Source organism: Falco biarmicus, chromosome 13 (genome assembly GCF_023638135.1).
Source record: "Falco biarmicus isolate bFalBia1 chromosome 13, bFalBia1.pri, whole genome shotgun sequence".
In the NCBI taxonomy this organism is placed as follows: domain Eukaryota; kingdom Metazoa; phylum Chordata; class Aves; order Falconiformes; family Falconidae; genus Falco; species Falco biarmicus.
The window spans coordinates 11,904,805-11,917,653 of NC_079300.1; the positions used below are offsets into that span (position 1 = coordinate 11,904,805).

The 12,849-nt window shown below is 37.8% G+C and overlaps 1 protein-coding gene across 8 annotated transcripts in view; it reads right to left on the reverse strand.

Annotated features, from left to right (window-relative positions):
• Positions 1–12,849, reverse strand: part of ARMC9 (armadillo repeat containing 9) — a 67,586-nt gene that overhangs the window by 36,504 nt on the left and 18,233 nt on the right. For 4 of the 8 annotated variants that reach the window (XM_056358707.1, XM_056358705.1, XM_056358703.1 and 1 more), the window contains exons 10-11: positions 6,243–6,278; positions 288–322 (exon numbers count right to left, since the gene is read on the reverse strand). In XM_056358707.1, coding sequence (XP_056214682.1) covers positions 288–322; positions 6,243–6,278 — 71 coding nt within the window. The remainder of the gene's footprint in view (positions 1–287; positions 323–6,242; positions 6,279–12,849) is intronic. The other 4 variants (XM_056358708.1, XM_056358706.1, XM_056358711.1 and 1 more) reach the window with 1 other exon arrangement.

The window sequence follows — 12,849 nt, forward strand, 5'->3', positions numbered from 1 at the left end:
CAGGACTGTACTGTGCGGAAACAGTGAAGAAAATACAGCAACCAACTCACAGGTGTGGAGTGGCAGATTTACCCAATTAGCAACATCCTCCAGAAATTAGGATGTTACTGAACCTGCTCAACAGAAGAATAGAGATCACACCATATTTGCATACAATGTTCACTGAGATCAGAGGAAGCACACAAAGGATGATTCCCATTTGCAGACAACTGACAGTACGCATCAGTTTACAAACATCTCCTCCTCTTCTCTACAGATATAAATGAAGCTCAGCAATAAATACTTACACAGAGGCTAAAGACGCTCTTAACATTGTGGAAGCCTGGATCAGAAAAAAAAAGAAAAATAGAAATCACAACAGATTAGTCCAAACTTCACACCAACAGTGTTACCAATGAAGTCCACAGTGAATTCTTTCACTGGGGTTCTGCAGTTCTTTTCCTATAAAACCTATGTTGCAAAATAGAAACACAGCTAAAGAAAGAGGACTTCAGTGTTTATCTTTCTCTTCCCTTAAAAGTGTTCCACAGGTAAAAACCTCTTCTGTTATGATCTGGCTATGTTATCTTTACCATCATATTCCAAAAATGACCTACACTTGAAGCATTTAAAAAAGAAGACAAGTAAAAGGAAAAAAAGTGAGTAGAAACTACCATCTGAAGCCCACTGAAGAAGATGAAGAACTTGCTAAACGCATTTATTGACTTCAAAAATTTTGCTGCTAACATAGAACACTAATGTTATCAGAGTGCCTGTTGCTACTAATATATACCCCTATATATAACTATTAATATGTAAAGAAAAGACCATTTATTATAGTATGCCATTTCTCAGTGGTTCTGCCTAGAATAAATTCAGTTTAAGCCTGGATATTTCCTTTGATGCAGTGTGACACAAAGCATATGCAGGCACCATTGCTGAACAAGTTAAAACTTAAAAACATCACCGCTATATAAAAGTTCCACATAAAAGCTGTCTGCTTCAGCAAACATTTTTTGCTAGAGCTAATTGTAGGTGAGCCAAGAAGCAGCGATTCTGGCATAGGACTGCTTCATATCATCCATTCTGATGTCAACTACATGCCATATTCACAGAATATTCAGTGTCATCTCTTTGTGTTGATCTCCCTACTCACTTTCTAAAAAATCTCTCATTACCACTTATGACTTTAAAACCGGTCTTTTCTTCTAACCTAGCCTCTTTCATTGGGAGCTATATAATCGATGTCTATTGTCAGATTTAAAACTGCGGTATTTAGGAGACAAAAAGCATGAAATACCATAGAGAATATTGAATTACACTAGCTGACATATTCTTGAACATGCTACCTCATGGGTATCCTTCGTAATACAAGGAACTGCTCTCTTACATGGAAAATAAGCTTATACACGCATTGGAAAGCATTTTATATTATTTTTAAGTCAATGAATGACTTGTACACAATAGACAATTAACAGGTCATACACTTCAAAATTAACCTGTCTTGAAAGGAGTTCTCAAATCATACTTTATTTTACACAATACAAAAGTATTCCAAAGTATCAGATTACCTAAACTGTTTTATTTTCATTTACTTGTATTTTCCTTAGCATTTTTTTATAAATATAAGTAGTTAACTTCTGTTTAAACAAAACTGTTTTCCCAGTCAAAACCTATCATCTTGTACTTCAGTGTGCAATGAAATCACAAACAGTTTTTGTTGCCTTCCTCAGCACTCTTCTCCATTAAAGGAAATGGGGAAAAATAGTACATTAAAGCAAAATAAATGACAGAGCCCTTGAAGATGAGAAGATGAGACAAAGAACAGTATTGAGAAAAGAAATACAGCAGGCCACTAAAAGTAAAGAGACTGATATAAAAGCTTTCTGCTTCTCAGCAAAGTTTTTTACCCAGCACTGTTTTGCTGCCTTAGAAACAAAAACATGTGCTCCAACCAAAACCTAACCAAAGAATATATAACTGGTAAAGACACGTGCACCCTCCTTCCACACCTATAACATTTTTTGGCAAGTGTAAGATTTTGCAAGCTTTTATAAGCTTCAAATTACAGAAACTTCCAACTGGAAAGACATTCAGGTTTTTAAAAATCAATTAGATCAAGCAGCACAAAGTCCTATGAATTCCCAAATTACTTTTTGAGCCAGTAGATGGAGCACAGCAAAGCATTTAGTACGCTTCGGCTCTGCAGTCTGCCCATGCCAAAAAGGCACCAGGCAGTGAGGCAGGCCCTGCACTGGAGGTCTGAGGGCAGCGCCACTGGGATGGAGAACTTTCCTGTCCAGCACTCACTTTTCTGATCAGACCAAAGTTTATCAGTCTAGAACCTGCACAGGAAGAAGAAAGCTCTCTGAGGCTTTTGGTGTTTCTGGAAAAGTAAAAAGGATACAGTTCATATTACATCAGGTTCAATGAGGCAAAAGAGAAACAGGAAAAGTTTTCCAGGGCTAGTTTGTCCTTTATGCACTTTATGTCAGAACTGGACTATGGTCAGCACCACTGATAAACAGAAATCATACAACCACGTTACAGGAAGAGATTTCTCTTGTCCACCAAAAAAAAATAATTTCTCTTCGCCCACCAAAGCAAATACACTTGGGCCTCAGCACTTCCTTTTGCATATCACTAGGTAGTATTTGTTTGTTTACATTTCTCCTCTTTGCTAGGGATCTGAAATGTCCCAATCTCAGGATATTTACCAAGTTAAATATCTTTACGCAACCTAATCCCAAAAAGCTGTATTAAGCTCTAGTTCTTGATTTGCACGTTAGCTTTAACAAAAGGAAAACCACACCTCAAATACAGCCCAACAGATCGGCTCTTGGGCTGACTTACATCAGCATGCTTGCCTCATTTAAGATATATAATCTAGCCAGTGGAACAAAGTCATCATCTTCACCATGATCTTGTACACAACAGATCCAAAGCCAAGCTTCCACATGCATTACTTCTGGTGGGGGTGCCAGCTGAATCAGCCTTCACCCCTCCCAACACATCGCTACTGTGTGAAGCAAAAGCGAGAGGGTCTCAGGAACAAAAACCTGCCCTACCACCGAATGAATAACAAAACTCTTTGCAAAAATGTCTTTGCAGAACTTTTACATATGCTTTTAAAAATGGACTTCTATGTTGTAGATATGTCTAAAAATATGAAGCCTTTAAAAATTATTTTTAGGAACAAAGGAATACATTTAACTGAGGGAAAGGTTAGTACTGAAGTCTGGAAGTAGGTAGGACAGAGCCCATAACAGCCTTTTGTTTTTTTGATCCTCACAGATCTGCTCTTCAGTTTCCTGGTATTCGTTCTCAAATGTAAACACTGAAGTCTGATATCTTGTCATTTCTGTGGCAATAATGAAAAAAACTCCAACTGTACTGTGGTTTTGATAGAGTGTGCATGTGGATGCTGGAAAGTTGGGACTTATTTGTAACAGCTGCTTTTAAATAATTGGAAAGTAAACCCATCAGCACTGCGCACTCAAAGCCCTCAAAGCACTCTATGGAAAGTAAATTCTTAATATTCTTGTAAGGTTAGTAGTAGAAACATCAGCAGGTTAGCAGAAACATCTTCATCTCCAGGTGATGAATCCAAGGCCACAGACTGAAAGGCAGACAGAGTGAAAGGCACTGCTGACAGATAACCTCATTACACACTCATCCTGTCAACCACCAGATGACGCCTCAATCAGCCAAGGTTACAGAGTTCCTCTTCATAATCAGTTTTCTTAGATTAAAAAGCACTTAATTCCTCAGTATTTTCTCCCAAGCCCCTTTCCCAATCTTACCTTTCCTGGAACAGGTTAAACATTAATTCAACTTTTGAGTACCAGTATTCCTTAAATTGCCAGTGAGTGAAAGAGTATGAAGAACATGGGGCGTACATGACTCATTTGCAATACATGACTCTCAGCATTCACAGACTTAATCTTGAACAAAATACTTTTCGTGCAAAACCTATCTTGAGACAGAATAATTTGTCATAGTTGAAACACATGCAAAAACTAGGTGTCCTAAGGAAATGAAAAGAAACAAACACAAGGAAACAACAGCCCAAGCATAGATCATTCTGGTAGGATCATGGGGTATGACTTATATTTGTGTTGGTTCTTGCCAAAGCCAAACCAGGTGCCATATTAAGTCAAGTAATTCTGTCACAATGCAGATTAGCCACAGATGGCAGCCCTTCATTTTTGAACGAAGTGAGGCATGAATGCAAACAGCATGGAATGAAACAAAGAAGTTCAAAGGGGGAAAAAATTATAAAAGAAAACAGATGTATTTCAAGTGCAAGCCAAAACCACAATTGATTTTATCAAATACTGTAGCCCCGTATTCAAACCAATGCGACTTTGCTATTTGATGTATATATTCATAATACGCTAAAGGCTAAAGCTGAAAGCCAGATTCTGTCATCAGTTACCACTCTGTACTATAAGAAAATGTACTCTGAAAAAGTACTATAAGAATTCAGTGTAAAATCAGTGCAGGTTCAGAATAACCAAAGTTACGTAATGAATACTGTGAGGAGTAAAACAAAAGTCTGAGCAAATTCGTATATATCATTAGCACTCACAAATTTATGTTGAGCTTATTTGTTACATGCTAATTACAACAACACTGCTACATGCAGCCTATGATGGATTAGATTCTGAGCTTGTGTAACCTGGCAGGTCTACTGGGGCTATGCAAATTCATTTCGTAAGATGATCTGTGAATGTTTTTAATTATTTTTTGTCTTACTTATACTAGAGATATGCTGTTATGAAAACTTCCCACTTACCATACAAAACAGGTTCTAAGACATCTCAAGCATACATAAAAGTCACACTATAATACTATGTGATAATGTAACGACAAGACATAATGTCAGAAAAAAAGTATAAAATTATATAAACAGTGAGGGGAAGCTGGAAGCTATCTGTGTATTCAAGAAATATCTCAGAATTAGCATCAGATAGCTTTAAAAAATTTTATGAAGAACTCTGCATTTAAAGTTACTACAATCTACAATTGTATGAAGTTACTTGTATAAGGGCAAAACTTTTCATTAGCAAAGGACATTTAATTCATAATTGCTCATTTGTAATCAACTTTTCTCAATCTCAAAATAGACCATTATGAGGGAAGAAAATGTTAAACATCAAGCAAGAGGTATCCCTTATGATCATTCACATCATCAACAGGAACAGATCGATTGACACTGGTGATCTTTTAACACAGGTTAATGTGGATTGTATTCTCTTTATCAAGGTAAAAAGAAGCACAGAACATAAGGAATAGTCCGCTGCATTCAATAATGCCATGACTATTTCTCAAAACAAAATGTTAAGCAGGAAGTTGAGTGCCCACAGGGGTTACTGTAATTCCAGGTGATGAATACATTTGGAAAAAAAGTAGGTTTTCTCAAAGGGTGAAATCTTGTTTTACCCAAAGTGATCAAAACAAAAATATGGATTATTTTAAAGCAGAATACTGACTGACATTTTTCAGAATTGGTGTCAATCACTTCTATAAATTGATTACATACCAAGTTAGTTAGAAGTAAACTCATTTCCTCTCTTTGCAAAGAATGCACTGACTATGGGCAAAATTAGATACTTATGGTGTACTTGTAATACTGCCAGAATACAAACTTCCATCTGGGTTACAGAAGTCACAGGCAGTTCGCAGAACACTGTTTTGCTTTTTCAGTTTTCAGTGAAAGAGGTTCCATTTTAATTGCATGAAAGAATTTTATAATCTTTACCAGAGAAAGTGCGCTTCACTTTAGAAATTAAAAATAAAAATACGTAAAATATGATGCACCTCTTAAGAGTACAACTCAATTTGCTGTATTGTCTTAATAATAGTTACTTGCTTTGTCAAAGGTGTTGTGAGATCAGTTGGTGTTGGCACACTTCAGACATTGTACACTATATACACTGATGTTCATGTGGAAGAAAATTGCTTTCTGCATGCTATAAGGAACTCATTCATGTAACAGAGTTGTGGACAAAGCTGCTCTTATGTTGACATGCTGTGTTACATGTATTACAAAGCCATAAGGTTACTCAGATCTTCTGTTCCATTCTCCATGCAGAAATTCCAAGCCTTGCACATTTTTTGGCTCTTCATAAACCATACAGTTAATGCCATGACAAGTTAAAATGCACAGAAAATTGTTACACATTGTGAAATGAAGAGAAATACAGAGTGTGGCAGATTGAGCAGGCAACGTTAAAGGATATAAAGATATAGACACTTACATATCCGTCATCACAAGGGCTCATAGAGTAATATCCCTTTATGGGCAAACAGGCACACATTAAAATGAAGAAGATTAAAAAAACTAAGTTAACAGAAATAAATCACAGAGAAATGCACAGTTCTAAGAAACCAACAAATAAAAATTAGCTAAAAATTAACAGACTACTAGCTTTGAAAATAAAAGTATAAGCACCTTCTCCCAATCCACATACTTGTGTGTTTTAGGACTGTATTAGTGTGTCTCTCTTGTGATGTATTTACAAGTTCTCCTTTCAACACCTGGCAAGCATATTCCTGTCTGCACAATATTCCATTATAACTGTCAGTTAGAATAACTACATAGCAAGCACTGACACATCTATGTGAACATACGACTTCTGTTGTTCACTACACTGAAGCAACTAGGAGAGAGATACCAACGAACATGACGTCAATCAGAAGACCTCAGCTTCTGAGAAAGCAGCAGCAGGTATTCTCCATACTTGCTTTGACTAGAGTTTCTAAGCAGCACATAATGAAAGCCGAGAGACACAATTTAAGGTTTCAGCAGCATTATCAATTAATTCCTCAACCCAAAAGGCTCCAAGGATAAATTAAGAAAAAGTCTCTGGAAGGAAACCTAAGATTTAGTTACTAAAATAAAAGTGGTGATAATTCATGGTTTCAGTAGTTTAGCACAAAATATGCCATTCCCTCTTTAATTAGACTAAAATATTTAACTTAGAACAGTTTTATATCTCAAAATAACAGTCTTAATTCAAAACAAAAGTACACAGTTCAACACAATGAAATAAGACCAACATTAAGCATTCTGCTTCTAGTCCTGTATGAACTGGCCAATATTTACTTTAGAGGATATATTTGTGCAGATAAATAAGCACATCAACACTGTATTTATTAGCAGGTTCCTCTTTAACAGACATATACAGCCTTACACAGACAGTATAAGAAGCTTGCCACTCTTCACTGTGAGCAGAAAATAAAGTTCCTTCTATTCTTTAACTGATTTTTAAAATCTGACATTATTCTTCGTATTACCATCACACTCAGAATTCCCTGATGTGAATGAGTATTTTAACTTTTATGGTGTTACACACACATACAGACAGTTCTGAGTGAAGAAATTAAAAATTAAATTTAAGACAAAGGACAACAATAGAGACTAATATGCAGGAAAAAGAAACCAGAAAATAACGTATGTCATGATGAGAGGACATTTCAACACACGCATGACCTCAGCCAGTGAAAATGTACGTAGGCATCAAGACAAAGATGACATTAAAGGAAAGTTTCAACATTAAAGGAAACCACAAAAGGTTGGATCAGATGACTTTTCAAGGTCCTTTCCAACCTGGGCTATTCCGTGATTTGAGGACAACAACAGGAAAAGTTTATGGAAACCCTTACTGATGGTAACACCTTACCTTTAGTGATTAGGAGTTTATGCAAACAAAAAAACCTGCCCAGGTTGCTACAGGTAGTTGTATCACCTGCAGCAAGTTGTGAAAAAGGCATCATATACTCTATCAGCAGAAAACAGGACCTTCTCTTTGCTTACATAAAGAGGTACGTTTGTTTCTTCTTTACCGTATATAAGAGTAACATATAAGAATCAGACCATGGAGAGGCATGGAGAAGGCTGGTATATTTCACCCTAAGAAAAGCTTGCTTAAGGTAGATGCTGTTTGCTGTAGTGTGCGCGTTATTTTTAAATGAAAGAGCTTACATCCACATGGTGCTTGGTGAATCCACTCTAAATGGTTCAGAGTAATAAAAAAAACCCCCGAACTTCTGTTACCCTGTCTCCTAGGTTTCATGTGGTCTGCTGGTGAAGAAAATTCTTTCACAATTAAGAAACAGAATACCTGCCACCAACGATTACAGCTTGATGGCATGTTCACATTTGCAGTAAAAAGTATTGAGGAAAAAACCAGCACAGAGCACAGGAAAAAAAGGAGCCCATGCCAGCTTTTACAGCTACTCCAGAAAATTTAAAAAATTCCTCCTTGATTACAGTCTGTAAATGACACCTTAACTTTACAGAAGAGCTAGTGCTTTTCTCTAAAAACCTATTAAAAAAATAAAATAAAAAGTTTTCCACAGCTTTAAGAGTTGTGCCAAAAGAGACCTAAAACTTTCAAGGGACATTATTTCATTCACCTAATTGTAGGGATAGGTAAATATACTTAGAATTAATAGCAGTAAAAACGTAATGGGCATTCATTCTATTCCACGACACAGAAGCAATATATGCAAACAACTATACAGCTTTCTAGTCACAGAAAAATGCTCCAGCAATTAACTCACATTTTGACTACTGACAGAAACTGCACATCTGAAGCAGCAGTTCCTGTTTTCCCTTTAATCTGAAGTTTAGAGAATCTTATTCCATTATCTCTAACCCAAGAAATTCCAGGAACACATACATGCTACTTGAATCAGAAAAACTGCTTGTGGGTTAAGACTGAACCTATCCTAGTTTTGATGGGGAACCAATGTATGGTGCTTCAGTGAGAAAAAGCCAGATGCCTCTTGGCTTCATGATGTGTATTAAATAGAAAATTGTAGGTATCAGAAAACTACAACCCATGCTTCTTCCTCATCAGGCAAATTATTGTTAGAAAGAAAAAAAAAAGTAAAAAAGTAAAACTTATCTCAGGAGTATTAAAGATATAAGGGACTATGATACATCACTGTATTTAAAACTATTATTTTCAAATTTACCATTACCCACATCAGTTCTCTATCCAAACAGATATTAGAATGTCAGGAATCTGATTAAATATTCAAATGAATGTTTCCTCAGCTTGTCAGACCTGGTACTCTGACCTCCTATTCTTAGAGCCAGACCTTTTGCTCTGACAGTTCTCCCAGGTTTCTTATCTTCCAATACAGGACCACACATGTCAAATGACATGACGGAAGATGAGAATAACATTCAACAGCAGGTAGGAAAAAAGCCTTATGGCAAAACAGGGCTTTAGAGAAGCCTTGGAAACATCTCCTGACTGTAATACAGTAGTGTGGCCTCTCTCTCACTACCTGCAGCAGATGCATCCTGTTAATGGATTGTAGAGCAGGCTCACAGCTGACCCAGGAGGTCACAGAGCTGGCAAGAGGCATGAAGTTGCTCTGCGAAAGAATGACATCCAAGCCAGTTTACCAGAGAGCACAAAGCAACAGTCAACACCAGAAGCTCTTGCTAAATAAGATTTTGTGGGTACGATTACACTGGGAAAGTCTTTTCATTAAGAGATGTCATTGCCTCAGGTCTTAAAGCCAGTTTGGTGAGAAAGACTTGTTCTGGGATTTGTCTTCCCGATAAATGTTTCTTCCAGTATGAAAGGACAGGCCTTCAGCCATGGTGGGGAGGGGGGCCAAACCAGGAAGCTGATGTTTGCACAATAACAGCACACATTACCAAGTGATACACGCTACCTTTATTATAATTTCAAAGCCTGAGAGCTCAGGGCTCTATATTATACAACACTACTTTCCTGATGTTAAAAATTGAACACAGCATACAAAGCACTGGGAACAAAATCAAGTTTGCATACAAGTAATGCTACCAAGGATGTAATCCAAGGTATACTCTTTAATTTCCTTGGGCAATACCTCATTTTGCTTACAGCAGTGGTACGATCTTCCTTCCCAGTATAACTTAAAACTACCAGTGTACTGCAGCTGATGTAACAGAATATACTGTACAGCTCAAGTACACATCTCAGAGAATGATGCAGCTTTAGCATTTTCTGCTCTCAGAACCTGCTCCCAAACCTGAATTGTCCCCTGAGTTGCACCAGTATATCTTGACTGAAACCAAGTACTTCCTTTTTCCAAACTATGGGATGCATATCCACTCATCCCATAAGTAAAAGTGGTAGAAATTTAAGCATGCAGTAGTACAACAAAAAAGTAATTTCCTTGCTAATGATTTTCTTTTCTGCTCCCCTGTTTAGAGATAATTAACTGCCAAAACCAATTTATTTCAGGGTTTGGTCCCAATATCAGTGATGTCAGTGAGATAGGGACAAACCCTGAATACTCAAGGCAAAATGGGAAAAACCCACCCAAACCACCATATTTAATGCCTGCCAAAACTCTTTAGACACTGACATCTCTCTTTTTTTAAAACCTCTCACTTATCTTGCCTACACAGTCACCTAAATGGTATGGATGAGCAAAGGAGCTGCCCTTCTGCTAGTCTCTTCCATCTGCAATTATACAGGTGACTGCCCCTTAGAGCAGGAGTTTTGTGAAATGGAGTAGCTGGAAAGACCACACTCTAGTGTCTCTGACTAGCCACGAGCAAAAAGGGAAGGGACTTTCCAACACAAATCCAGCACAGATGCTGCAAACTCATGCTACTGCTTAGCCTAGGTCACAATGCCTCCAGCTTTATTCCAAAACTTACACAAAAACCTGAAACCACTTAAGGATAGAACTTTTAAATAACATTTAAGTGTATAACAATGAGGTATTTGGAATCCTTGAAGAAAAAGTAACGGGATGCTATAGTGGCCTAGTGGCAAACAGTCAGAACTTGGTTTTTAGTCCATCTCATCTGGCTTCCTGGATCCACAGAGTCAGGGAGTGGTTAGAAGTATTTTAGGATGATGAGGAAGAAGTCTCATTTTTCATCTCAGAAGATGGGCTATATTTATTTTTTCTTCTTACACTTATTTATGTTTCTGCATGTTTGCTATTCATATATAAAACCAGAACTCCACATTGGAAATAAACAAGAAAATATGATCTATCAAGTGTGGACAAGAGGATATGATGAGGAAACCTGGTTATTATGCAGTTAAGGTCTACAAGCAAAGACTGTGATTAGCCCTCCAAAACTTGGCTAATGCCTCAGACAGCCTGAGTGTGTGGGTCTCTTTATAGAAACATTAGATTTCAACCACAGTAGCTACTACAACCTCATTGTCAAGGAGTGACCTAAACCAGTCGAGAAACCCTTAATTTAAACAGTCTCAGTGCTATAGCTGTCCTGGTCCTTCACTAGAGACTTTGCTGGCACAGCAACTACCTCAAATAGTGTGGGTAAAGAAGCCATGAAGTCACACAGAAATAGTTACACTAGTAAAGCCTAGTATAAAAATAGATAAACCGTGCCAGAAGAACACAGCTTTACTCAACTTAACCTGCCTAATTTGGGACAGAAGGGAGGCAAAAATTTACTTCCAGGAAGGAAAAAAATCCACCACCACCAAATCCTCTTTCTCTGACCTATCTGCATAGCTGGGGACTGTGCTGAAGGGGCCACAGTGGGTTAAGTATAGTGGCAAAGGTGCTTCTGGAGCAGAAATGCTTTTGGAGACACATTTAGAGAAGCAGGAATAAATAAATATGATGCATAAGATAAAGAGTCATTTCACAGTTGAACATCTTTTAGTAGGAAACAGAGGAAATACAGTTGCAAAAGATTTTGAATGATCACCTAATCTGTCCTGAAGGATCAGCCAAGCATCAACCATTCCTTGTAAATGGTAACTGTTTGTCTACCTTGATCTCAAAAACCTCCAGTGACAGACATTCTGGCTGAAATACTGTGCTTATGCACTGCTGCTTACCCACTTCTTCAATGACCAGTTATTGTTCTTAAAAATTTTAGAAGTCTTTTTTCTCCACAGAGAAGGAAACAGATGCCTATACCTACAGGCTAAACTGTACGAGGACAGATGTTTATGCTAACACAGCATGTGATGGGGTACGGAAAGACCTATGCAGTCTAGCAGTAATCCACCCAGCTTTTATCAGTGAAGACACAGCTTCAGCCACTTCTGCACTCTCTGCAGAGTAGACAAAGAAACAAATCAGCACCTTGCGTAAAGATGACACTCTTCTCTCTACCGACTTCCCAAAAGAGTTCAAGAGATCAGAGGATCAACTTATGACAGAAAGAAAAGAAATAATAAGAGTGAAACCCCGGACAAATGGAGCACCTTGAAAGAAGAGCAGAAAAAGAGAAGCCTTGATGCAAGCAGACAGCAGGAACAGACAGAAAATGGTACACGGCTGTACAGAATGGATAATTTCAGTACATGGAAGGGGAGCTGGGAGATACATACAACCCCAACATCAGAAGGCAAAAATGCCGAAGACTACTGGGATACATAAAGGATTATCTTGGAAAGCCATCAGCAGGGAAAGAGGGAAGACCCCTGAAAATTGCTGGTTAGAAGAAAGATGAGGGGGGTGCACATTATGGGGTGGGAGATGACATAACCATGCACCACGGACATGGTGTAAACCGGAGGAGAAAGAAGTGACAGACAGCCCCTAATGCTGAAGTAGCTGACAAACAGAGATCCTGGTTCCTTCCTGAAACCCTGGGATACGCAGCCTGCAAAAGCTGCATGGCAGCCATGACATGCAAGTCAGAGAACGGAGTTCTGACCATTAACATGGAAGCGAGGGCATTTAAACTGGCTTGAAGAGCAATGACGAATAATATTTATCTCTGAAAATATTAGCACATAGAAAAGGGAACATTTTTATTATCTTCTCATCTTTCTGTAACATATTTTCAAGAGGAACAAAACGTTCCTCATAGCGTCATTGTTATTACAAACCTTGGCTAAAATAAGGAGCAAG